The following is a 25,779-nucleotide window of genomic DNA, read 5'->3' as shown; positions in this document are numbered from 1 at the left end:
ATAAATTGAGTTTTTCTGGAAAGTAAGTCTGTGTTAGACAAGCAGAACTTTCTTTCCTCCATCTCTCTTCCTGAACTTGAATCATTTAAACCTAAGGCCACTGAGAAGGAATGCGACATAACTTCAATATATTTTTGCATAGAATGAAGTTTGTTTTTGGACACCTTAGGCAGCCAGGAAGGGTAATTGTAAATAGGATTAGCTCTGTCACAGCTCTGAGTCAATATGCATAGATGCCTCTGTCTTTGGAAGTTTATTTTTACATAGGGAAGGTAGCTGTGGTAGGGAACTGTGGAATAATCCTTGCCACTAGCTGATATCTTCAATGGAGGGTTTCAAGAGAAAGGCTAAGAGAGATCAGAAGAAAGTCAACTTTCTGTGAGCAGTACCCAACTTATGGCCAGCTTGTGTTTCAAAGGTCAACTTATAAGTTTCCTATTTGACCAGTGGTTCTCAACTTGGGTGAGTTTGTCCCCCAGGGAATATTTGGCAATGTCTGAGGACATTTGTGATTGTCCACAACTGGATGGTGGGAGGTGCTAATGTTAATCTAGTGGGTAGAGACCAGGGGTGCTGCTAAATATCCTACCATGTACAAGACAGACCCCACAAAAAGGAATTATCAGTCCCCAAATATCAATAGTTGCTGGTTTGAGAAACCCTAGTTTAGACACTGGATTGCTTTTTCCCATAGGAGCAACGCTAAAAATATTCCTACTGCAGAGGGCTATTTTGGCAAAGATGGCTATCTGTCCACCGGAACCTATTTTTATCATCCATGCTATGCTGCTATAACTGCATAAACTACATTTCCTAGCGTCTCTTGCAGCTAGGAATACAGCTGGTTCTCACCAGAGAAATGAGAGCAGAGGTGATACATGTCATTTCTGGGCCCAGGCTTTTAAGAAAAGCTACCTACTCCAGTCTCTCTTTCCCGTTCCACCAGCCAGTTATAAATCATGATGAATCCCTATAGCAGCAGTTCCCAGACTTTAGCTACATCAGAATTACCTGGAGGACCTGTTCAACCTTAGATTGTTGGGCTCCACCCCCAGAGTGTCTGATTTCAGTTGGTCTGTGGTGGGGCTTGAGGATTTGCATTTCTAACAAGTTTCCAGGTGTTGCTGATACTGCTGGTCTGGGGACCACACTTTTAGAACCCTTGACTTAGGGGATTATGATGCCACAAGATAGAAGGGGCCTGGTGATATCTGAATCACCACCTGGAGGAGGGGCATCTTTCCCCCATCCTCATGTTAATATCAACCCTACCTGTGACTTGAATGAGAGAGGATTTACTACTGTGGTTCAACAACTGAATTTTAGGAGTCTGTGTTCTAGCAGCTTAGCCTATCTAAAGGCTCTCTACATCTACCCAACCTACATCTCTCTCCCTTACATGTCCCTGTAGAATCACAGAATATTTTCTTAACAGATGAGGGAATACGGGCTGGGAAGGATGGCGTAGCCAAGGTTACATAGTAAATGGTATGGCTTGTTATTCAACTGTTTCATTCCCCCCACTGAATATATAACCCATAACAAAGATTTAAAAAAATCATGGTTATCTTAATAATTTCAATTTTTAGGAAAGATGCGAAGAAGAAAATTTTCTTCCCCTTTCCTAGGCAGACGATCAACCTGAGGCAACATTTTGAAAAAGATGTTTTGCCTTTTGCTCTCCCTCCCCAGTTCTTTCTGTGCCTTCTCTCTCTGTGTCTCTGTGTCTCTGTCTCTCTCTCCCTTTCCGCGCATTACTGCCATCTTGCTGCCCTCCCCATCCCAGTCCCAGCCACCCTACTCTAAAATGATCGGTTGGTTTTTGACTCTTCAGTCAAAACTCCCATTTCCGCATGCAGCCAAAATGAGCTTCCTGCCAGGAAGAAAACAATTGGAAGGAAGAAATCTGCTGGGGAAGGAGAGCACACAATTCTCCTGAAGGGCGTGCTTTTTAAAATAGTTAACATGCGTGCTTTCACATTTACTTGTGGAATTTAAAACAGCTCCAGGAAGGTCTAGTGACATTTTTCAGGCACTGAGGGAAGTGGATGGTGAGTGGGACTGAGGATCCTGTAAAGGGAGGGCGAGGCTGTTATTCACAGGCAGGGCACCTCTGGTGTCTCCTTCTGCCCTCAAGTGTAACCACAGGTCTCTAAAAGTTCCTGGTGCTTTTGGAAGAGGGTCAGTGGGAGGCTGGGCAGTGCGGCTGGGACCCAGCCCTACTCATACAGGTTTGGTCTGTCTGTGAAGGATTTGGTTGCCCAAACAGCACTGGAATGTCCCCAGTATATTAGAGCCAGTGCCGATAATTCCTAAATGACGTAATGGCCCTTTTGAAATTTAGCACAAGGCATTTTTAAATGTAACTGCTTCTTGCTCATTTGCACATATAACTTACTAGAGTCAATCCTATTGACTTCTTCTGAACTCTATTCACAGAACCTGAGGGCAGAATTAGAGGGATTTATGCATGGCACAAACAGACTTATTTTTTGAGCTTGGTTTGTGTGTATTGATAGTTTTCTAAGGTTATGTCTACCTAATGCCAAAAACAAGCAAGCAATTAGTAAGCAAATTCAGGCAGAAAACAAGGAAAAACAACGTGGTCCTTTTGTTTGACTCAGCGGACAGGTTAGCTTGGTTAAAACCATCAGTCAGATATTTGTGATATCTGTGACACTCCTGAGAAACTGAAATGCACACAGAAAGTTCCCAAATTAAATAAGATTATTCATTTTTCTGTATCTAAGACCTTATCCTTGAAACACAGGGAGAGGTGACAAGTGTTCTGGGTTGTCCCCTTTCATTACTCAGTGTCTCTCAGGGGCTAGAGTGTTCTTATTGGTTACTGTCTCTATATAGTGCGGTTGGGTAATCTGCAAGGCCTTGCCACTTTTTCACACTCAATAAATGTTTAAGTAGATAGTGGCATTTTGCATGTGTCAACTTGTCCCAGAGGGGGCTACAGTATATTTTCCTCACAAAAACTGGTATTTTGAGTTTCACTTTGAGTTTACAACATTCCATGTCTTAGTGCCAGGAGTAGGTCACTGCTGCAACTAAAAGTAGAATATCAGCAATTGTCCTTAAATGAAGGGGAGGGGGGTGGAGCCTTGGATCTTGCCTTCCACGGGTATGTCACTAGCACTTAGCATTGGCCTCAGACTAGGTCCTCAGCAGTGATCTGACGGTCAAACCTTACTTAGAATAAAAACCTTAACCTCTGATAGGAGGTTTTTCCGAGAGCAGTTGTGAGTTTATATGAATCCTGTCTCTGTGAAGCACTAACGGCTATCTCCTCTCTGGTGGTTAAAGAAAGTGATGGAAACTCCCAATTGTCGAACGTGGCCTAAGTGGCGGTCCCTGTGCCAGGCATTTTATATACACTTTCTACTCTGGTTTTCAACACTGACCGTCTAACGTAAGTACCATTTTACAGCCACGGGAGCTGAGGTTTAGAGAGAGTTAACCATAGAGCGTCCCATGGCTGAGGCTGCTTCAAAGCCTGAGCCCTTTGCATTTCACCAAAACGGTAGTTCCTATTTAGAAAATATGTGGGGTGCCCAATAGAATCTAATATGCTGCTTAAAAATGCAAGAACTAATAACTTTTACTGCAAATTTATTTTGGAACTAAGTGAACAATATGCTATTTTGACCTAATCATAGGAGAACACTATGGGGCTGGCTGTAGCTCAAAGCTAGTTCTCAGATGTTCTGAATTTGTCATCATCACATAAACTTTTCTCAGCATTTGAAAATATGAGGACTTAATGGGATCTTCAGTTCATACGGACCTACCATGCTTGTTTACTTTGTCACAGCAATGTGGCAAGTGGTTACTTGTTATTCAAGATGTGTTTTATCTGACTGTTGGACACACTGGTTAGAACATTTTCATGACTCATTTCCTGTATAAGCTGGTTAACCCTGTCCCATTTGAAGACCTCAGAAGACCTTCACCAGTCAGCCACCTGCTCACTAATGCCTGCCCCAGGCCACAGTGGGTGTCACGTGAGAGAGGTGGGGACTTGGTAGATGTTCATCCACTCTAATGGAGAAAATGTTCTCAGCCTATGTCCCATTAGCTGGTTAGTGACCTTGTACTGGTAAGGAAGAGATAGTGGCCTAATTAATTGCACAAGCTATGCCCAGAGCAGGAAGGAGATATACCACCACGGGAACGGGAGGGAACACTGGACTCTGGGGGAGGGGCTGAGAAGAGGAAGGCTTGGCAAGGAATGCTTGACAGCGTGATGGCGTCATCTGGGCTGTCGCTCTCTGGAAGGATGAACAAAGGAAGAGACAAGGAGAGAAAGGGTCCTGTCGGGAATTCCCTGGCGGTCCAGTGGTTAGGACCTGGCGCTTTCACTGCCAAGCCCGGGTTCGATCCTTGGTCGGGGAACTAAGATCCCCGCAAGCCAAGAAAAGAAACAGTCCTATTGCTTAGAAGGCTCAGTCTCTCAGACAACCCTTGTACATACATTTAAAGAAATCTTTTTCCTGAGCTGAAGTCAAGCCTGATTCTTTTTTTTTTTTTTTTTTTTTTTTTTTGCGGTACGCGGGCCTCTCACTATTTTGGCCTCTCCCGTTGCGGAGCACAGGCTCTGGACGCGCAGGCTCAGCGGCCATGGCTCACGGGCCCAGCCGCTCCGCTGCATGTGGGATCTTCCCGGACAGGGGCACGAACCCGTGTCCCCTGCATCGACAGGCAGACTCTCAACCACTGTGCCACCAGGGAAGCCCCAAGCCTGATTCTTGATTCAAATCATTTGGCTCATATAAAAGTCCCAGGGTTTTTAATGAGATCTTAGGTCTTTAACTGGAAATCATAAACATCCATCCAACACAAAGCAAGCAAAGATTTGAAAAATAGTTTCATATCCGAATGCTACTGTTGGGGAAGTGTTAACAATGCTCAGGGAAGGGTTATGCACAAGTGTTATGAATGCTCAGGGAAGGGTTTTTTAGCCAGAAGTGAGTAGGTAAAAAATATTTTCTTTTATTTCAAAAACAAAAGTCTTTATTTGTTGATCTCTTTCCTTAAATTTATTGTTGCTTAGCTCCCACCTGGGCAAACATGGTCTGAGAGCTGCCTTTGGGGTCAATTCTGGATTCAGAAGTTCCCAGGCTGATAGAACAGGAATGGAGAGTCCTTAAGTGAAATTTTAGTGAAATGTACAATTTTAGTTGCATAGACATTGTTGTAGGTTGTTCATTCATTTGCCTATTCATCCCTCAATTATTTGTGGAAGGTTCAAGTAGCGGGCTGGGTGCTGAGGTACAGAGTGAATGAAACAGATAAGTATTTGGCCTCACAAAGCTCCCTGTCTAGAGGGGCACACAGGCAGGCAAACCAAAAATCATGGTAGAATGTGATGGGTGCTAGGAGAGGAGAAGTATTGGGTGTTATGGAAACAGAGGAGAGGGACATCAACCCAGACTTGAGGAGTTACAAGGTTTCCTACAGGAAGTGATGTCTAAGCCAAGATCTGAAGGATAAAAGGTATTAGCTGAGTAAAAGAGTGAGGGGGGTGGGTGGGTGTGGAAAGGGGTCCAGGCAGATGGAGAGCCTGAGTGAACAGGGAAAGAGTTCCACATACTCGAGGAACTGGAGGAGATTCTGTAAATGGGTAAACATTGCTGTGCTGATCAGACGGCAAGGGGAAGGACAAGAAGCAAGACTGGCACCCAACAGGGTCCAAAGCAAAACAGAATAAGGTGGGAGGGATGGATTGAAGAGAGAGGTTCAGAACAGAAACCACGAATTGTGATTATGTTCTGGGATGCACTTCTCAAACTTTCACATGCATGCGAATTGCCTGGGGATTTGTTAGAAAGCAGATTCGGATTCAGCATTTCTAAAGAGACCCCAAGTGATGTCGTAGCTGCTGGTCCCTGGACCACACTTTTGGGTTTGAAGGATCAACAAAGCATGGAAGTGTCCCTTTTTCATGGTGGCTGGTAGTTATTGTGGGACAGTCCTGGTGGCTTAATAGCGTTCCATTAATTTGGGTGGTCATAGATACAGAGTCCTGTTCCTAGGCACTGCTGAAACAATAACCTTGACTCTTCACTTTCATGAATTCCACTTATGTTTTCTTCCTGGGTATAATTGATAAATCAACTGGGAAGGCCACTTCTTGGTCAAAGCCTCAGACTGGCTCTGACAATGGCCTGATTGGTGGCTCACCAAAAAGACACTGAGAAAGGTCGTCACCTACACCTGGGCAGTGGTCCTTAAGCTGTCCTTCTGTAGAACACTGAGGTTCTATACAGTACTTCCCAGAACTTGAATAGTAATGGCAGACTTTTTACCATTAAGGGGGAAGAAACTGAATGCTAATGGGAAAATTTTCTTAAAGTTTTACTTCCAGGCCTTTCTCTCAGTTCTTTGGTGCCAGTAGCTGTCTGAATGCTAATGAGTGCTGGGGACAATCAAATGAGCAACAAGCAACATTAGCAGCAAAGCCTGGCCACGCTTGGTGCTGTTGTCTTTATGGCTATGTAAACTCATGGATCAGGTTTTATATTATATCCATACACTGAGGTCACATTTCCCTGGTTAAAACCCCTTCCTAGTTTATGCAATAGGACACATCAGGGTTGCAATGTCTCTCCAAAGTGCAACAGAAATGGACAAATTGGAGAATTATGTCCTGTGACCCACCGTTGGGCCCCTTGAACCTGCCCGGGTGCTTCAGGGCCTCCGTTCCATCCGGATCAGCACAGCAGCTCTGCATGGAGCCTCTGAAGCCCAGTAGGCTAAAGTCCCCAGCCACGGTGGTTTCAGGAAGGCTGCCGGGGCTCAACTGGGCTTGGTTTTTCCCCTCCTTCAAGCAAGTCCCGGCTCTTATTTAGTTTTAAATTAAATCAAAATTGCGGCACATGGATTTGAATTAAAACAAGAGGGCCGATCTTTGTAATATGCACCACATCAGGAGGAAAGCTAATTTGTGCAAAGCACATCTCCTCCTTTAATTTAAACCACAGAGCTCTGCTTCTCCGGTTTCAAGGCAGCTGAGCCCTGGGCAGGGCAGCTCACACCAGGCACTAACCAGGGCTGTGCCGAGAGGGACAGGAACAGTTTCAGGGGAGCTGAGCGGTCCTCTTAAGCCCTTTGTGCTGGGTGTCACATGATACAGCAGAGCAGTTGTGAACTCCTGGCCTTGAATTTAAAGAAGGTCTGGAAATGTCTCAGGGTAAACTCCCCCAACTGATTCTTAACTGCAACCTAGCTATCAAAAACAGAATTTGCGTTATTAAAAGCTTCTCAAGGCAAATGAGGCAGAGAGACCACACTACGCCTGACCTTGAGACCTCATTTTAAGGTTCCAAGGCTGCATGTGTGTGGATTACTAGACTACACAAAACCAATCGGGTAGGGCCTGTGCTAGGTGAGAAATTCAATCTGGGTCCTGACAGTTGCTTCGCTCAGTTTAACTGGCTCTAGAGGCCAAAGGTGGAGACGGGGTCGGGGGAGGGGAGGGCACAGGGTGGTGGAAGTGGCAATAGGGTCATCCATGAACAATGTGTGCTTTGCTCAAAAACAGTGCTGTACCCCAGCCGTCTACACAGCTCCACGCTTTGCTTCAGTGCTCACTGCCGGTAGTGTGTGCTCCCCACCAGGAGGTAAGTAATAAGCAGCTGGATCCCTCTGCAAACTGTCACCTCCAGGTGCATCCAGATTTGGAAACAGGTCTGATTCAGGTTTTATGGAGCCTGAAACTTACACATTTTTGGATCCTCTTTAAGAAAAATGATACAAAAACACCTTTCACAAATTTTATATACCATGAGGACACACTACTAGCGCCCATCCCAGGGTCTTGGAAGGGGGACACGGGGAGCTTAAAACTGAAGTTTCTTTAACTTTACAAGTAAAGCCACTTCTGCTTGAAATACATCACCAGTTCTTTACCTGCCCAGTGCAAAAAGGCATGCACAAGGTGAGGGTAAAGGTGATGGAAAAGGCTTTGTCAAATAGTAGGTGTAATTGACTAAGACAGAAGTTCTGGTTCTTATTTGTTTGGTCTTTGAACCATCTGTGGTGCCTGGGCTTGGTGAACCAAGCTTGGCCCAAAGCCAAGTTCTCTCTCTTAGGCTGCAAGCCACCTTGAGGGCAGGGTTCTCATCGCTGTCTTCGTTCACCCAAATACCTACCAAAGAGAGCCTGTCAGGGAGTGTCTGCTGAATGAGTAGCTGGGTGACTGATTGAGGGATTGTGTAAATAACTTCACGCTCTCATTTTAGATCTAGAGTCATTGTTGTTTACCTTCTCCAGACGACTCTTTGAAAAACATTTTAAGCTATGTAAAGAAAGGTTCCATCTAAATTTATTAGTGAGGCATGGACAACTAGTTTCCACCAGAGATAGACATAATTAAGAACATTAAACTACATTATAATGCAAATATTCTTTAAGGGTTTTGGCTGTTTCTTCTGGTTTCAGCGGCTGTTGTGCCCACACACCCAGAAAAGGCTAGACAGTGTTATTTGATCTGCTTTTTCACTTCCTCCTCAGGCTTACATTACCTTACGTTGACCTTTTAAATTCTTTACTTCCTGGCAAATATATTTAAAACTTTAGGTCCTGAGTGAGGTATGGCATATCAGAACTCATGCAGAAAATCAAAGCCCAGTCTGAACCATTCTCTTTTGAAGAAAAATACTGTGCTGCACATGGTAAGCTCCACTGGTCCTTCCTACATTCCGAAGGGGGTCAGTGGGTGCAGTGTAGAACCTGAACCTATGGCTGGGAGGGGTGTCACCCACGTGTGTGGTTTACTGCGAACATGATCGGGGTCAGGTTTGCATGAGAGACATATTAAGACATGCTGGAGTTGGCCTGGGCTAGGAAGGGCATGGTTTTGATTTAACTTTTGTTCTCATGACCTTGAGGGTAAATCTGAAGTTGTGTCAAGATAGATGAGAAGGCTCTAAATTCAAAGTGAAGAGGTCTGGGTTCAAGTCTCAATTTCATCTCTTACTGAGTTGTCAGATCGTGAGCAAGATACTCAAAAACTCTCCACGTCTTTCTCTCTCTCTTTCTTTTTTTTAACCTGCAGGAAGAGACCAATAGCGCCTATCTTATCTTGCCCTGGCTATGAGTCTCAAAACATTACACACAAAAGGTCTTAGAAAGGTATAAAGTGACTTTGGAGTTGAGCATCTATGATTCCATTACATAACCATGTAACATTACAATCTCCTCATTTTAAAGCTTTTTAGTAGAAAATCCAGTGTTCTTAATGATAGGAACTAGCAGATGGATATTCCCTTGAATTAAACTATTAATGTCAATCCCATTAAAGTGATGGGATTATTATTTTTCTTCTAGAGGATGAAGATGATCTAGAACAGGGCCAGATAGTAAATATTTTAGGTTTTGTGGGCCATACAATTTCTGTTGCAACAATCACCTCTGCTCTTATAGCACAAAAGGCAGCCACAGACAATATGTAAACAGGAGTATAGCTGTGTTCCAACTTTATTTACAAAATTCCTGTGGGCTAGATTTGGTTCAAAGGCCATAGTTTGCTGACTCCCTGATTTAGGATATCAGAAAGGTATCACCGAATTCTGGGCTTCCTCACATCCCCTGGTCATACACACCATACTGCTGGCCTCAGTTTTTAATGCAGCTCCAATCCAACAGCTAAGCAAACATAGAAGGTGCCAAATCCAGAAAACCACCAAGCCACGAGGTTATTTGGGCAGACACTTCACATCCCAACATGGCTATCTAAACCTTGCACTTCTCTCACAATCTTCTTTGTAAGAAAAAAGCATTGTTTAAAATGTAATCTCCAAGTTTTAAAAATAAACCACCATTCTCCAGAGTAAAGCCACTGATATTTTGATGGGAAAGAAGGAAAAGTGCTTCCCAACTCCTAGAAATGCTTTGCAAAAATGCAACCCAGTGCCGACTTCTTATTTATGTGATCCAATTTGCCTTTTGCTTTCCCATAATGGAGTCAATCATTACCAAAGTTCATCACTGCTCTAAGTCAAAGATCACCTATCGGTACGAATTATCCTCTGTATGACTCCCTCTCTCACCTCGCTGGCATGTCTGGAAATGTAGAGAAGCACTGTCAGAGGCCTACAGAAGGACATTGTTAAACTCTGGGTCTCCATTTGCCAGTACTTGATTAAATGACTCATTCTCAGCCTGAGAGTTCCCAACCTTTACTGTGTGAAACAGGCTAGGAGGGACCTGAAGGTGAAACAAGCCTTTTATTCCTACTACTACTTCTAAAAATGTGGATTTGGGACACTTGGTCGGGTTTGAGGTGAAGTCTCACAGACCTGGGTTTAGGGATGATTTCATCCTTGGCCAAGTTACTTGACCTCTTTGAGATCCTGAACCTCAGTTTTTCCATATACAAAATGGGTTAATATCTGCTTTATAGGATTGATATATAGTGAGTGGCAAACAGCAGATATTCAATAAATGATAGTTTTTCTCACTCTTTCCATATCTCCCTGAATACCCCAAATTTTGTTTGCTCTATTCTGAAGCAGTTTTGTTTTACTCTCATGCATCTTCCAATGAACTACCTCTGAGTGTAATATAAGTGCACAAATACATAGAAGGCATGTACGGGGAAAGGTCTCCAAACAAGAAAAGGCTGATGGTAGGAAAATTAATTGAACAGAGAGAAACAGAATCCCCAGAGTAGTTCAGGGTCAGCAAATTCATTTTGTTTATTTTCTTTGGGAAAAAAAGAGCCTTCAGGTATGGTTTGAGAGCAGAGATCCTGTCGATTCATCCACCTGTGCCTAGAACGGCTCTTGGCATTTGGTGAGAGTGCAGTTAATACTTGTTTTCTCAACTAATAACTGATCATACTTAGATATGATTTGCTTTTGTATTAACCATAAGAAGTTGCTGGAGCTTGGCATTAGGGAAGGAGCAGGGGTTCTAAAGAGAAGGAGCTTTAACACTGAACAAAAATGGTATCATTTACACACTATTTACCTGCAAGTATGCAATTTATGAAATTATTAAATTAGGCAAATTCTCCCGAGTGAAAATTGATCTGAAATAAGTCAGGGGAAAGTCCAATGCCTATTCCAGGCCAGTTTCTGGCAGATAATGAACCTTGAGGCCATTCCAACAAGATTCCCTTTAATTTCATTTCCCTTCTGGAAAAAGAAAAATCCCATTGTTGTTCAGAACTTATGGATATCCACATGGCAGTATGTACAACGGGATAAAGAGAAGTTATGCTTCCCCAGAAGGTCTCTAAGTATCCTCATGGTTTTCCAAGTACTGGGAAATTACGGGAGAAGACATGCACTGACACACAATGTAGTTCACATACCTGAAAACATCATCATGTGCTGAAAGTTCCAGGGGATCTTGTGTTTCCGGCCCAGATTCAGGAGGAAGGAGAGGGGATATATGTTGCATGCTCTGGCTACAAAAATTGCTAGCTGTGGATAAGCACAGGGAAACATTGAGGAAAATGTTCCTGCAATAAGGGTGAGAGTTCTTGAGCTTTAAATATTATGTCCTTAAGCTTCTCTATATTAGGACCCAGAAAACAGGAATAAACATGTCAATACATGTATGTCCAACTTGCTTCCAAAATTCATTTTTCAATGTCAGTTCCTTTCCAGAAACAGTAGAGAACTCTGTCTTCTTTGAACATATACTCGGTTTAAAATTGTTAACCAATATCGTTTCCATCACTGTAAATTTTCTCATCATGTTTATGTTGCTGATAACTGACTCTACACTCAGTTCTGCTGCAAAATGTGAGGCAGAGACCATTTCGAGGTTGTGGCATCGTCCTCTCAAGCAGCGCTTTAGAAAGGATAAATGTGCTTCAGCTCATGATTATCATCTTACTTTCCATCAGTTTATACTCCTTAAACCTAGCAAGTTTCACTTATTTTTTTCTTTTAGTGGATTTAATTTTGAGAGGAACTGCCTGTCTAAATGTATAATACAACTTCTGCTTTAAGAGGTGTTTCACTAAACTCCAAGCTTTCTAGGTTAAAAATCTATGAAAATATTTGTGGTAGTCATCTCTCCTCTTTTGACTTCTTGGACTCCTTCCCTGATAGCCTGTCTATTCTAGTTTGTCCTCAAATGGGCTGGAGTTATTTGGGAAGAGGGAGCTTCCTTCTAAGATCCAGGTTTTGGATGGAATTTGAAAATTCACTTGACTGCTCAATGAAAAGAGAACAAGAGGTAGGTGCAGGTGCTTAGCTGGACCCTGGCTTCCAGAGAGGAGCTGGTTCTCTTGGCTGTTACGATCATCTGCCTGTGATCCTAGGGGGCATCTGCCCATTTTCCAAGTGGGAACAAGGACAACAGCTGCTGACTGTCCTTTGGGGACATCTGCAGTGGCTCAGTATCCTTTCTGATAGACATCCCTTCCTACTGGCAATGCTTATACCCCAGACCTAGAGCTAGAAAAGCCCTCTGCATTAAAACTGAAGTCTAGATTTTACCTGTCCTTTTACTTTCAGGAAAGGGGCTATCTTATTAAAATAAACTTACATGTGCACAGTGCTTAAGATGTTGAAAGCACATCTATCATGTTAATTTCACTTGATCTTTACTCTATCTTTTTTTCAAAGTCCTCACTGGAAAAAAAGATTTTACCATCTTGCACTAGAAGTATTTCTGAAATTCTAAATCCTGGCTGTCTTATGATACATTCTAATGCAGATTAAATATAAAAAATGGATTGACATACTCTTTATGTAAATGATTCATAATTTGAGTTAAACATATTTTGAATATTCAAAAAACGTCATTTTCTTTTAGTTTTTCCCCCTTACTTCCCTCAGTATTTTCCAAACTTTTTACCCTGAACCATAACATTTAATAAAGGTCCCAATTTCTTAGGATATTTTCCACCCCTAATTAGAATTACTTGTCTGCCTTGAATTTGAGCTTTGCAGTAAACCTGAGGAAATTACTTTAACAATTTAACAGAATAATCACTAAAGGTAGTTTGTTCTCTTTTCTCATCACCCATTGTTCTGTATTTCAAAGGATACAAAGGCTCCAAGTATGAAAAGAGCATTAAAGATATGATTCTGGAACACGAACAGCGCCAGGCCCATGTAACAGAAGATGACGTTCTCAGCCAAGAAGTTCATAAATTCAAACAACTGAAAACAAAACAGAAAACAGAATCCATGAATTATGACTCAGCTTTGAGTCCATTCAATTTCTTGTGACTGTATTTGGTGACTGGATGGTCCCCCTGTAACTGGGAAGGCCATCCTTTGGCCTTTTGCTCAGCCTCTGGCGGGATGGAGGGGCCTTGCCTATCCTGCCAGGTCAGCTGACTCTACCCTGGCTCTCTACCCAGTGACAGATGCTGCAGCCGTGTCAACATCCCACCCTCCTTTCCAACTGCAGGGCTGCCAGAGATACCCCAGGGTGAGATTAACTGACATGATCCTCCGTGGAACAATTCCTACTAGGATGAAAGAATAGTCCCTGTTACAGAAACTGAAACTACATGATTTGCTTAACGTGTACCATAGTGAACTATGCAAGAATTGTTTAGCCCCTTCTGCACATCACCCAGTAGATACACGTGAGTTCCCAGACCCTGAAGAACTAAAAAAAAAAAAAAAAAAAAAAAAGCTTTAGCTAAATTACCTTCCTCAGGCAGGCAGGAGGGGCAAACCTGGAAAACTTAGAAACCTGTAGTGAGGATGAATGTCGACTATATTTCAACATTAGAATAATCAGTATATTTCAAACTTCAGACAATGCGACTCATTAAATTGACTGACGTAGGTATATCCATTAAATGTCTACAATCTCTAGCTGGTAAAAAGGAAATGATTAATCCCAGGGGTCAGTTAATTCAGCAAGAACACAACCGATTGATCAAATTCAGTCAGAGGGATAGAGTAATAACATGTAACGCTGAGGGATGCCCCCAAGAGTTATTCTTAGACCATTAACTAAACAATTTACGTTGAACAAGAAAAACATTCTCCAACTTCCAGATTAGAAGTGAAAGGGAAATGTGTCCAAGGGCTACAGCAAAGGCAGATTTAGAAGAGATTTTAGTTTATGATCCAGATTATTTCATTTGGAAGTTCTGAAACTTCTTTCCCAGACCTACATAAATCACCATGTTAGGTAGATGTCTCCAGAGACATTTCTCTTGATTTTTTAAGGACGCATTACTTTTTCATGTAATGTATTTACAGCCCCACAAATAATGCCCAATACCTGTTCACTGACAGCTGACAGAAAGAAAAGCAGAATCTTGTCAGACATATTATTTAAAACCAGTAATAGAAAGAATGGATTAAAAAAAACCACAGCTCTTTTGGTACAGAATGGTCTTTCTGCAGGGGTTAGCGATCGTCAGTTATCCTGAGTACTCATTCTAGCCCAGCCCATCTAAACAAACAGCGTCACTCAAATAACCACAGACAGCTTGAAAATATAGGGGGAAATATAGGAGATGGGGGACACTTTTCTATCTCATTATGTCTTTACTTTTTCAAAAAGTGAGATTTGGCTGCTGTCTTAATCTGCCATAACATGTCAGGCTGCTATAACAAAATACTATAGACTGGGTGCCTTGAACAACAGAAATTTATTTCTCATAGTGCTGGGTCTGGGAAGTCCAAGATCCAGGTGCTGGCTGATTTAGTTCTGGTGAGGGTCCCCTCTTCCTGGTTTGCAAACAGCAGCCTACTTGCTGTATCCTTACATGGCAGAGAGAAAGAGAAATCTTCTCTCTTGTGTCTCTTTTTCTGAAGGCACTAATTCCATTCATGAGCACTTCACCCTCATGATCTAATTACCTCCCAAAGGCCCCACCTCCAAATGCCATCACACTGGGGATTAGGACTTCAACAAATGAATTTGAAGGGGGTTAAGGGGAGACGTTCAGTCCAGAGCAGCTACCCAGTTTTTGACATTAATAATCGCATATCAAGGTTAAATTCATAGGGCTTCTCCTTCTCTGGTCCCCATCCCAAGTGTATTTTACTCTAGAGGGGACATTTTGCTGACTAGGATCCATTCAGCCTCTTGTTAGTGGTCATACCCCAATTTGCCTGTGGGGTCCACCTCTTTCCCCACACTCAGCCCAGCATGTTTGGTTCAGAAATGTGTGTGATGAATTCAGCAGTTATTAGCTGGAGTTAGGACTTCTGATTGTGAGACATTAAAAAGAAAAGTAAGTTAAGGAAACAAAGGATATGCCTGTATACATATGAATCCATCGTGTATTAACATACACATATACATATACATATACACATAACTTGCACTCCACTTTACAGACGTTTGACATTCCTATTAAATTTTGTTTTTTACCATGAACATGTTACTTTCATAGCTTAAAAAACTGAATTAAATTATAACAAAAATTTTAAAGTGGAATAAAATACTTCCCAAATGTTTTCCTTCTTTAGCCTTGCTCAAGCACCAACTCTTCATCTTTTTACTTTCAGGAAGTTATCAAGCATTCTTATCTATTTCTAATATTTTTCTTATTTTCCTTAAAAATTGTTCTTGAGTGCAGGAAAATACAAACAACAACCAAAAAAAGCACTTATCTTTTTGTGGAACATCTTTTTCAGTGATCTCTTTATTCACAGATCCATAGATTATACAAACAACAAGCATAATGTTACATAAATCTGACCGTATTTTTATATAATTTACTTCAATTAACTCAGTAATATTTCACAAACCTCTTTCCATGGCAATAAATTTCAATCTACTGAACAATTTTTAATGGCAGCACAATATCCCTTTGTATGTTCATACCCAATTTTATTTCACTGTATCTATTATTACCCATTATTAGACATTTGGTTGTTTCAGATTTTCCCCTTATAAACAATGCTGCACGAGCATCTTTATACAAATCTCTCTCCCCAGCTGAGTGATTACTCCTTAGGTGAAATTCCTAGATATGGGCTACTTCTGTCAAAGGATATATATTAAATTTTCTTTTTCAACATACTACCAGTCTACCCTTCAGAAAGATTATACCAATTTACATCTCTAATAATGGTGTAGAGGCTGCCCTTTCTTCACACTCTTGCCAAAATTAATTTTTATCAATTTAAAAAAAACTTTGACAATCTAATAGACTCACTTATTTTAAATTGTAGATGGCTGTTATCATTTTAAAAAAGATTCCCTTCATAGCAAGGCAGCAGCACTGATTAGCACTCCTTTGTCTACTTATATCATGTAACAACATTCCTCTGAATGAATAGGCTTCATAATAACTTCCTTCTCAGGGCACTTAACGAAAATGTGTGGGCAAATTCAACTTTGTGTTTCACATGCAAAAATCTCCTGAAGACATGTTTCAGAAAGAGAATGTACATTAAGGCCAAGCTGACAGAAGCAACCAATTTGACCATTAAACCTTCATTGTCTGAGTCTGGCCCAGAGTAGTCAATTACTGAGGGAATAGATTTACTGGTCAATTTTGGAAAAAAGAAAAAAGAACAAACTCCACCCCCAAACCAATAATAATAATAATAATAAATGTCAAACTAGTTAATTCAGTATTTAATATGAATAACCTTGAATCTACTTCCTTCCCACTCAGGGTCAATGAAAAATAACTTGAGTCAACATTTTATTTATCCAGTACAGTAAGCAACATTTGTTTTATCTCCCTTAATTCACAGTTTGTGAGCCTGTGGAGGGGACCCAGGTTAAAAGTAATATTTGCTTAGCAGAGCTTTTCTTTAGGACAAAAAAGCACGTTTAATAGGGCAGGCAAGACTAGGGAACTATTTAAACTGCATAAGAGGACAATCTGTGTTTAAAAACTCTGAAAGTTCATGGTAACAACTTACATGTTAAACAACTTAATCTGGTCAGCAAACTGTGTTCTCTAAAGACTTATTCAATACTACGTTTTTCAGTTAGTGTTACTTACTGTACTTATTAGAAAGTAAGAAAAAGTCATATCTGTTTTATAAAATATGTTTATTACTAATTCTGATTGACTTTTTCTCCTATTAGTAAAAGAATGAAACAACCATATTACTGTGGTTCATGTACAGAAATATTACAGCAGTTCACTATACCCTGCTTAACTAATACTAATTAAATTCACATGAACTCCTCAATATGGCTTTTATTTGACTTAAAGTTTGTTTCAACATATTGACTTTCATTTACTTGGCCAAGTAATGCATTTTAATTGGGATGTTAAAGAACCTACAAAACTATAATAAAAGTGAAAGGAAAGAAAGAACTAAATATATTCTTTTATTTTCCCCATAATTTTGTGCTGGGATTAATTTTTTGTTTGTTTGTTAATAAAATTTACCCTTATTCCTAACTGGGAGCCTTCTTTAGAGAATATCTCAGATTTCATTTTTTTATACATTATTGGGTATATCTATAACTATTCTGAACAAACTGGAGTACAAGTAAACAATTTTTATTCCTATATTGGGGGATTTGCAAACAAACATTACAATATATTCTATTAAAATTATAAACTTTTGCTCCTGGGATTCTAATATTTGCTTAGTCCCAAGTCCTGAGGAAATCTGTTCAAGGTGAACCCAATAATTCCTGTGGGCTCTACAGGTAGCATAGGACTTGAATTGTGCTGAAGACCTGTGACCTTTACCACCAGGACATAAGGGATCTGAAAGCTTTGTTGCCAGTCAAGGTCATGTTCCCAGAGTGAAGCTTCTCCTTATAAAGCCGAAGATCTATAGTTACAAATAAGTACAAGGGCAATCCTTTGAGATCCTCTTCTAGATTTAGGACACTGTAATAATATCAGTATTACTACTTCTAAAATAGTAATAATGCTAATGGGACTCATTTTTTTAGGACTTAACTTGTACTAGGGAATGAGTTAAAGGCTTTTGCTTACTTTAAACATTTTTAGCAATTCATGTCATTATGAAAAGAAAACTCATAAATTGATAATATTATTTCTATTTTACAGCTGGGGAAATTGCACTCAACCATAGTAATGCATTTGCCCATGTAAAGCACAATAAAGGGAAGAAATGAGTTGTCCTGAGTTTTGTCCAAGGCCCATGCCACTTCTGCCAGACTAGGCTGCCTCTCCATTAGACAAGATTCAGGTTCAGGGACAGCAAGAAGTTTGTAATAATAGTACTGGTGAATATTTGTAACACATTACAGTCTGCAAAGTATAGTTTCATACATATATACATCCTGTTTGATCATCAGAGCAACTCTTGGTTGGTAGGGAAGATATCTGTGACTCCGACCACATTGTTTTTCAAGTAAAGAAACCCGAAAGGTAAATTTCCTTGTACCCAACTAGTGGATGCAGGGGGTGACTTGAGGTAGGGGATACTTATCTCCCCGCAATGTCTATTACCATCCGTTCACCCAAACCAATTCTTCCAACCCTTTCCCTCCTCTCAAAGTACAAAAAGTAAAAACAAAGGTCTTGCCGTGCATTTGTAACTTCAAGACAAATCTCCTTCCCATTCACCCCTTTCCCCTTAGAGAAATTCTGGACTTTTCACTGTGCCTTACATAATGATTGTATATGGTTATATATATATATTATGATACATATATATATCTTTATATCTCTCTGTATCTAGGTATCTATGTATCTATCTATCTATCTATGGCCTAAAATAAGACAAACTTCATGCAATGTCTCGGAGGTGGACTACAAATCCAAGATCAGATTCTTCAAAGTTAGGACAATACAGGCCCTGAAGTAAAGGAGGTTCGGAGAGCTCTTTTACTGAGCTAACCAAGCTGGTGCAAATGATTTTCAATACTTGATTTGGGTATTTTGAGCATGTCGGCTATCTCCCGCATGGTATAACATTGATTGCTCTCAAGTAATGTCTTGATTTTGTCACTATCAACTTCAACTGGTCTACCCAACCGTAGAGCATCATCCAGTGAGAAATCCCCAGTGCGAAATTTTGCAAACCACTTTTGACACGTTCAATCAGTCACAGCACCTTCTCCATACACTGCACAAATCTTTTTTTTGCATCTCAGTTGCGTTTTTACCTTTCTTGAAATAAGAAAGCATAATATGCTGAAAATGTTGCTATTTTTCTTCCATCTTCAATATTAAAATGGCTACACAAAAATTCACCAATTTTGATGTCTTTTTAAAATGCATGTTGATATGACAGCTGTCACATACAATCTAACAAAATTGTTTCGAATGAAGTTAAAGACAGCTAAGTGCTACTAGAGCCATCTTACTGAAAAAAAAAACAAATGAAACTTTTGGCCAACCCAAAAGTTTGAGAATTGTTTGTTTGAGAATTCTTGGGTTCCCTATGCACTCCTGGCTGCTACCCAGCTCTCTCCCGTTCCCTGCATTTTTCATTGTTTTCTTTTAAACTTAATTTGACTTTTTAAAAACATGAGAATTTAAAAGCACAGCCTATAAAAACACAACAGAACACATTTTACGAAGATGAATAGGCATCATTAAGTAAGTAAAGCTAATATAGGAAATGAATGTAGTTACAGCTACAAGGAATTGAGCTTCATTAAACTGAATAAATACTATAGCCAGATTTTCTTGAAATCCTTGAGCTTATAACTTAAGGGGAAGGTTATTTTCTATGAATTTGCTAAATTACTTTAGCCAGTAAACACTGATAATGGTGTTCTTATTTCTGGAGGTTTTCCAGTTTTGATTCTTCCTTTTTGGGGGGCTATTAAGGTAAAAGTGTAGAGTTTTGTAAGGTTGCATTTAAGTTAATACACTATTAGGTTAAGAATAACTTCTCGAGTCTGCAACTTCAAAGTTCTTATTATCATGATATTGATCAGGAATATTGGTTCACCAAATAAGACTGTCCTTAGATCTATTTTGATGAATTTAAACATACACACACACACACACACACATGCACATACACAGGCACACCATGATATAGGAACACAAATTTCAAAGGTAGAGTCACCTTGTGATGTATATAGTCCAGACATCTAGCCAAAGCTTGATTGCTCCAACACTCTTGTTAATGGTCTCTGCAGCTTATAACTGAACACAGCCAAAGGCAGAAACCTCACCACTTACCAAGGAAGCAAATGGCATTTTTAGACATCTGTAACTGTATGAAAATCTTTTCTTATGTTGAGCTGAAATTTCGATCTCTATCACTTTCAACTACTTCTCCTACTTCTACTTCTTTAGCTCATAAAAAAAATAAGTCAAGTAGGGTATCATTTTATTCCATACTGCTTTGCTCTAACAGCAGAAAGGGGATTTCTATCAGAAGTGTTGCAGTTTAGGCAATTTTACAGTGTAGGCAGCAAATGCCACTTTTTTTTTTTTTTTTTTTTTCGGTACGTGGGCCTCTCACTGTTGTGGTCTTTCCCGTTGCGGAGCACAGGCTCTGGACGTGCAGGCTCAGCAGCCATGGCTCACGGGCCCAGCCACTCCACGGCATGTGGGATCTTCCCAAACCGGGGCACGAACCCGTGTCCCCTGCATCGGCAGGTGGACTCTCAACCACTGCGCCACCAGGGAAGCCCCAAAGGAAGATTTCTAATGATGTCATTTCTTTAGGTCTCTGAGTTGAATACCAATACCCCAGCCCTTGCCACTGATCTGAGTGACAACCACCCACACCATGGCTGAGGATATATTGCTCCATCCACCATGAGAATATTGTGCTCTTTCTACATGAAGATTTGGCACTGGCAACATACAGTATATGGAGCCCCAAACACTGTGAGCTGTGTTTGACTTCTTCCTGCCATCCCATTTCCTTGATGAAAGTGTTACAAACTAAAATGCCTAGGATTAAGGACATTACTCGGTGTTGTTTCATGATCAGCTATTTCACAATGTAATGCATAGAATATCAGGACAAATGCAAAACACTAGAGCCAAACCAGTATTCACTGAGAAAGTCTTTGCCTCAGTATTTCAGATTGAGAAGTTGAAGCATGTGTTTGGAATAACACTTAGTTGTAAAGCTAGCTTGAAAATTTCCAGAGATTCTTTGCTTCATGTTATGTTACGCCTAATAAACACTGTCATTTATGTTAGTGCATCTATCATATTTGAATTCCTTTGATAAACTTTCTGAATTAGATAATTTTGAATAATTTACTGTAATGGTATGACAGTAGCCAGAACTTCTCAGAAAAAACTATTTTACCATCCTTACCCCATCTCCTATTTTTGAGGGAAAGTGATTTGAAGACTAATTCAACTGGTTTGCTATCTAACCTGAACAAACTCTTTGTTCAACTTTTCCTTTTGCTTTGAGGTCATCTCTTGTACAATACATGGAGGTAGGTTTTTCACAATTTAGAATGTAAAGAGGTATATATTTTTTCTTATGTATTTCAATATGATTTTAAGTCTGATACAAGTATATAACACAACTTTATATTATATGTAAATAGTAATATGCAAACTCTTAATTTTTTGTTTTCCAGATGGTTAAAGAGTTCATTGATTTGACTGACAAAGAAAATATCACAACGAAAGGTTAAAAAGCATTTTAATTATGAAGAAGATTTTGAATTCAATTCCTGAACTATGGTGGATTGGATTATGGAAAGGCATTCAATAGAAGGTTTGAAGCTTAGAGTAGAACATTGTGCTAAACATGATAAGAAATTGGAACATGTGAAAGAGTCTTTATAAATCAGAGAAATCAATGAAAATGAGACAAAAATATGACAATTGAATAATGCCATGTAATTAGAAAACAGCTGCCAAATGATTTTTATGAAGGCACAAATATCACTAAATCAATAGCTGATGAAAATTAAGTTTGCTTGACTTGTTTCTTTGTAATGGAGAGTTAAAATGTAGTGAATGTAGATTGTCAGTGCTTGTATTGAACTCCAGAAAACTCTTATTTTACACCGATTAACTTTGTTGAGCTTCTTTTCCAGCAAGATTTCTAAAGCCCCCTCCCTGAAGCCTCTTTGTATTGAAGCTCCTGCACACCCTTGACAATATAAGTAAAATGTCAAAAATTATGAACGATTACAGTACGTGAATGTATTTCTCTTTGTTTCCAAGGAAGGCAATTCTATTTTCACATAAAAACCAGGCATGCCTAAATCGATTCTGTATGAGAGTTTTAGCTTTGACTTACTTTGGTGGTTTGGAGCTAATTTTATTTTTGTTCCAAACTCTTTGGGAACTTCAGAGTTACCACACAAAGTTCCCTCAGAAAGTTCTCTTGGGCTACATGTGTATTTTTGACGATGTTCAGAATGAGTTTGTATGCAAAACAAATCATATGCAAATACTGAGGGAAAGACTCAGCTGTAGATATGCACTAGAAGATCTTAATCAGTCTCTACTCTCTAGTTTAACCCTCCATTCCTTCTTACCACATACATTTTTAGGCTTAATGAGTCAGTTCCACTTGTTCCAAAGTCTGTTTATCTTTGCTTTAAATTGGTATTTGTAATTGTTAATGTAACTACATAGATTAAGTGTGACTATGAAAGAAAGAGTTGATGTTTTTCAAAACTAAGTTAAGTATGTAGAAAAGACTTGGTAAAATTTAGTTGCGTAGAAAATGCTACTAAATTAGTGGTGAGCAGGACAACTATAAAACGTTTAAATACAGAAAAGTTCTTCACATATATGCTCTGCGATGTCTTTAATTCTTGGCTCTGAACTAAAGACACAGAAATAGAAACTGGAAATTCTGGTAGATATATTTTGGGTGTGCTTTGTGCAAGAAAGGCATCCTAGAACCCTAAGATTCAAAGAAAAAGCAGTGAATCTTTATCAAAAGATTGGCAAATTAATATGCATTTGTGTAAGTGACGATTAAATGTTGGAGGTATTTGTGTCATTTTAAAATGATTCCTTGCTTTAACTGACTTTTCCATTAATTGACTGATGCTAATTTTGCTTTAGATAAAAGTCGTGCCTGTTTTTCTCTCTTTTAACACTTTTTTTGTATCTAATATTTCCATTTGATTATTTTTTACAACATTTTGTACCTGTTCCAAATTATTAATATTCTTCTTTATCTCTTTAAGGATACTAATTATGCATATTTTAAATTGTTGGCTTGCCGTTTCCAATAGTTTTGCTTCTTGTGGTCTATGTCCAGATTTTGGTCTCTGTTTTAAGTGGTTGTGCTTTTTGGACATTTTGTTATTTTGGCCTGTGAGCCCATATTTTCCTGGGGTCAATCCTGTCTGCCAATGTCATGAGGAAATGTTACGAGGGACACACACTAGAGTTCCTTCAGAGATTTTTAGGAGATGAGCAGGGATGAGCTCCAGGGTGGAGGAAGCCCTCAGCACCATCAAACTTTTGATCACCCTCCAAAACTGAATTGGTTTCACTCCTCTGGCAATTCCTCTGTCAGGGATTCACCCTTAAACCCTTAGAACATAGCAACACTGGGAAGAGGCAGAGTCTCTCTAGGTCATTTTCCATCATCCTGAGGGTTTGGAGGCACAGGAGATGGAGGACAGAGGATGCTCAAAGGCAGGGCACCTGGTCATCCTGCACTTTTATCAACTTCTTCACTGCCCAGATGCTACTTCCAGGGCTACCACAATGGATGCTCTAGGCTATTGCAATGAGGCGGGTGAAGATCACCCCAAAACAATAAGGGCAAGAGGCAAATGCAGAAGTTAAAATCTCTAACGGATCCTCTCTTCGGGCTCCTGCTTTCGCTGCTGTGCAGGTGTGGCCATCCTTCATACCACTTTGACCACCTCTGGCCTCTCCAGGTGTTCTTATAGTTTTTATTACTTGCTTGGTTCCATATTTTCTCTCAATCATGTAGTTCCTCCAGGTTTCACTTGGGAAGAAGGAGCCAGCAGCTGAAGCTAGTTTGCTATCTTGTCATCACTGAGTTTTGTATTATTTTTAAAGTTAAAGTTGCTGATTGAGAATGATAAATGGTATTGAAGTGTTCTCCTCCATAGGGGTTTCTGAGTTCAATTTGAGTCAAACTACTGAAAAGCCTGCTCAAGGCAAAACTGGGGATATGAGGTTGTCTATGGCCTATGCCCTCAGCCTCTCTGCGTGTGGCACTTCCTCCCTTTCCATGGGTGAGGAAATCATCTATTTCAGACTTTTGGGGACCGACCTATTTTCAGACACTTTGTTCTTTTGTCCCCATCTAAGTACTATTGTGCTTTTCTATCCTCTATTCTATTTTTGGTTTGGAAAACAAAGTTACTCTACCCCAAGAGATTTCATTCCTTGTACCCCTTATACTTCAGACGCCAAACATCCTAGAATCTTGACTTCTGGAAGATCAAACTGAAAATTCAGAAAAATGGATAAGTCACAAACAAGCAATTTCTTAAAGAATATATACTGATGACCCCAAAACTAATCTGTAAGTTTCAGAAGGGTGCCTAGCACATTTGTCGTGTTTGTCACTGAACACCAACTCCCAGCAGAGAGCTTAGCATATCATAATGTTCAGTAAATATCTATTGAATAAACAAAGTGAATAAAAAGGGAACTCTAAGGAATTGCCTGTGTCACTGTAAGTTTGCACAATCTTCCTTCATGGAAATTTAGGAAAATATAATAAAATTTATAAGATGTAAAACCTTGATCTGAACAATTCTACTTTTTGGAATTTTTCCTAAGCAAATAATGTGACAAGTATACATAGATTACATCAAGATGTTCATTGCTTAAAATAAAAAGATATGGAAGACAACCAAAACATACATCAAAAGAAGAACACTTAAACAATTTAAAAGGGATTACACTTCTGAAGGTTCACTGCCATGTATGATGTTTCCTATGGCTTTTTACCAGATACATTTTATCAGATAAAGCAAATTCTTCCCTTCTATACTTTGCCAGGAATTTTTAAAATAAATATTTGTTGAATCTTTCATATTCAATGCTTTTTTAAAATCTACTGAGATATTTTCTTTTCATTTGTTTATGTGGTAAATTATACTTACAATATTTTAATATTAGAGCATACTTACATTCCTGGGACAAACCCAGCTCAGTCATAATGTACTTTTGTTTTACACTGATGAATTTGGATTGCTGATATTGTTATCACAATCTTTGTATCTATGTCCATAAATGAGATTGGCATACACGTTTCATTTTTATTACTGCCATTGACTGGTTTTTATTTCAGGAGTATTATAATAGTGTCATTAAATGACTTGGGAAGCATTCCTCCTTTATCTTTTTTCTTAAAAGGTAAGTATAAAATTGAATGATCTGTTTCTTGAAAGTTAGATAGAACTCACCTATGAAACAATCTGGGCCTTGTTTTTTTTTTTGGTGAATGGATTTTTAGCAACTGATTCAATTTCTTTAATGATTATAGGTCTACTTAATTCTTTTTCCCCTTCAGACAGTTTTTTTTTTTTTTTTTGAGTATCACAATGTTTACTGACAGATACAAGTATATAAAATCAGGGCATGAAGATGACTTGATAAATTAAGTAGACTTAATTTCAATACTATAATAAGAGAGACCAATTCAAATTCTCACCATTTGTTTCACACCCACAAAGACCACTTCAAGGGCATTTATGATCTCTCAAAACTGATCAGTTTTGTGCGAGTAAACCATGTTTCTTTTAAAAAGGCTTGTGCACTTGCCCAGGCTCAAGGATATTAAAATCTAGCACATAAAGCCCATTACCAGAGGTAGAAATACAGGCAATATACTATTATGGCAGCAACCATCAATTACAGTTAAGAATTTTTCTGTAACAACCAAATGGATAATCAAATATTGCAACAACTCAAGTATTACTGAGCAAAGTGCATTTCTACAGTATTCAGTGTTGCTATTCAGTTTTCTAACTTAAAACAGCCTATGA

The 25,779-nt window shown here is 39.5% G+C and overlaps 1 protein-coding gene across 1 annotated transcript in view; it reads right to left on the bottom strand.

Annotated features, from left to right (window-relative positions):
* Positions 1 to 25,779, bottom strand: part of SLC9A9 (solute carrier family 9 member A9) — a 556,059-nt gene that overhangs the window by 212,193 nt on the left and 318,087 nt on the right. Inside the window, exons 10-11 of the mRNA XM_060100216.1 lie at positions 13,023 to 13,136; positions 11,330 to 11,441 (exon numbers count right to left, since the gene is read on the bottom strand). Coding sequence (XP_059956199.1) covers positions 11,330 to 11,441; positions 13,023 to 13,136 — 226 coding nt within the window. The remainder of the gene's footprint in view (positions 1 to 11,329; positions 11,442 to 13,022; positions 13,137 to 25,779) is intronic.

Source organism: Mesoplodon densirostris, chromosome 5 (assembly GCF_025265405.1).
Source record: "Mesoplodon densirostris isolate mMesDen1 chromosome 5, mMesDen1 primary haplotype, whole genome shotgun sequence".
NCBI classification, from domain to species: Eukaryota; Metazoa; Chordata; class Mammalia; order Artiodactyla; family Ziphiidae; genus Mesoplodon; species Mesoplodon densirostris.
This window is presented reverse-complemented; position numbering and strand designations above follow the sequence as displayed.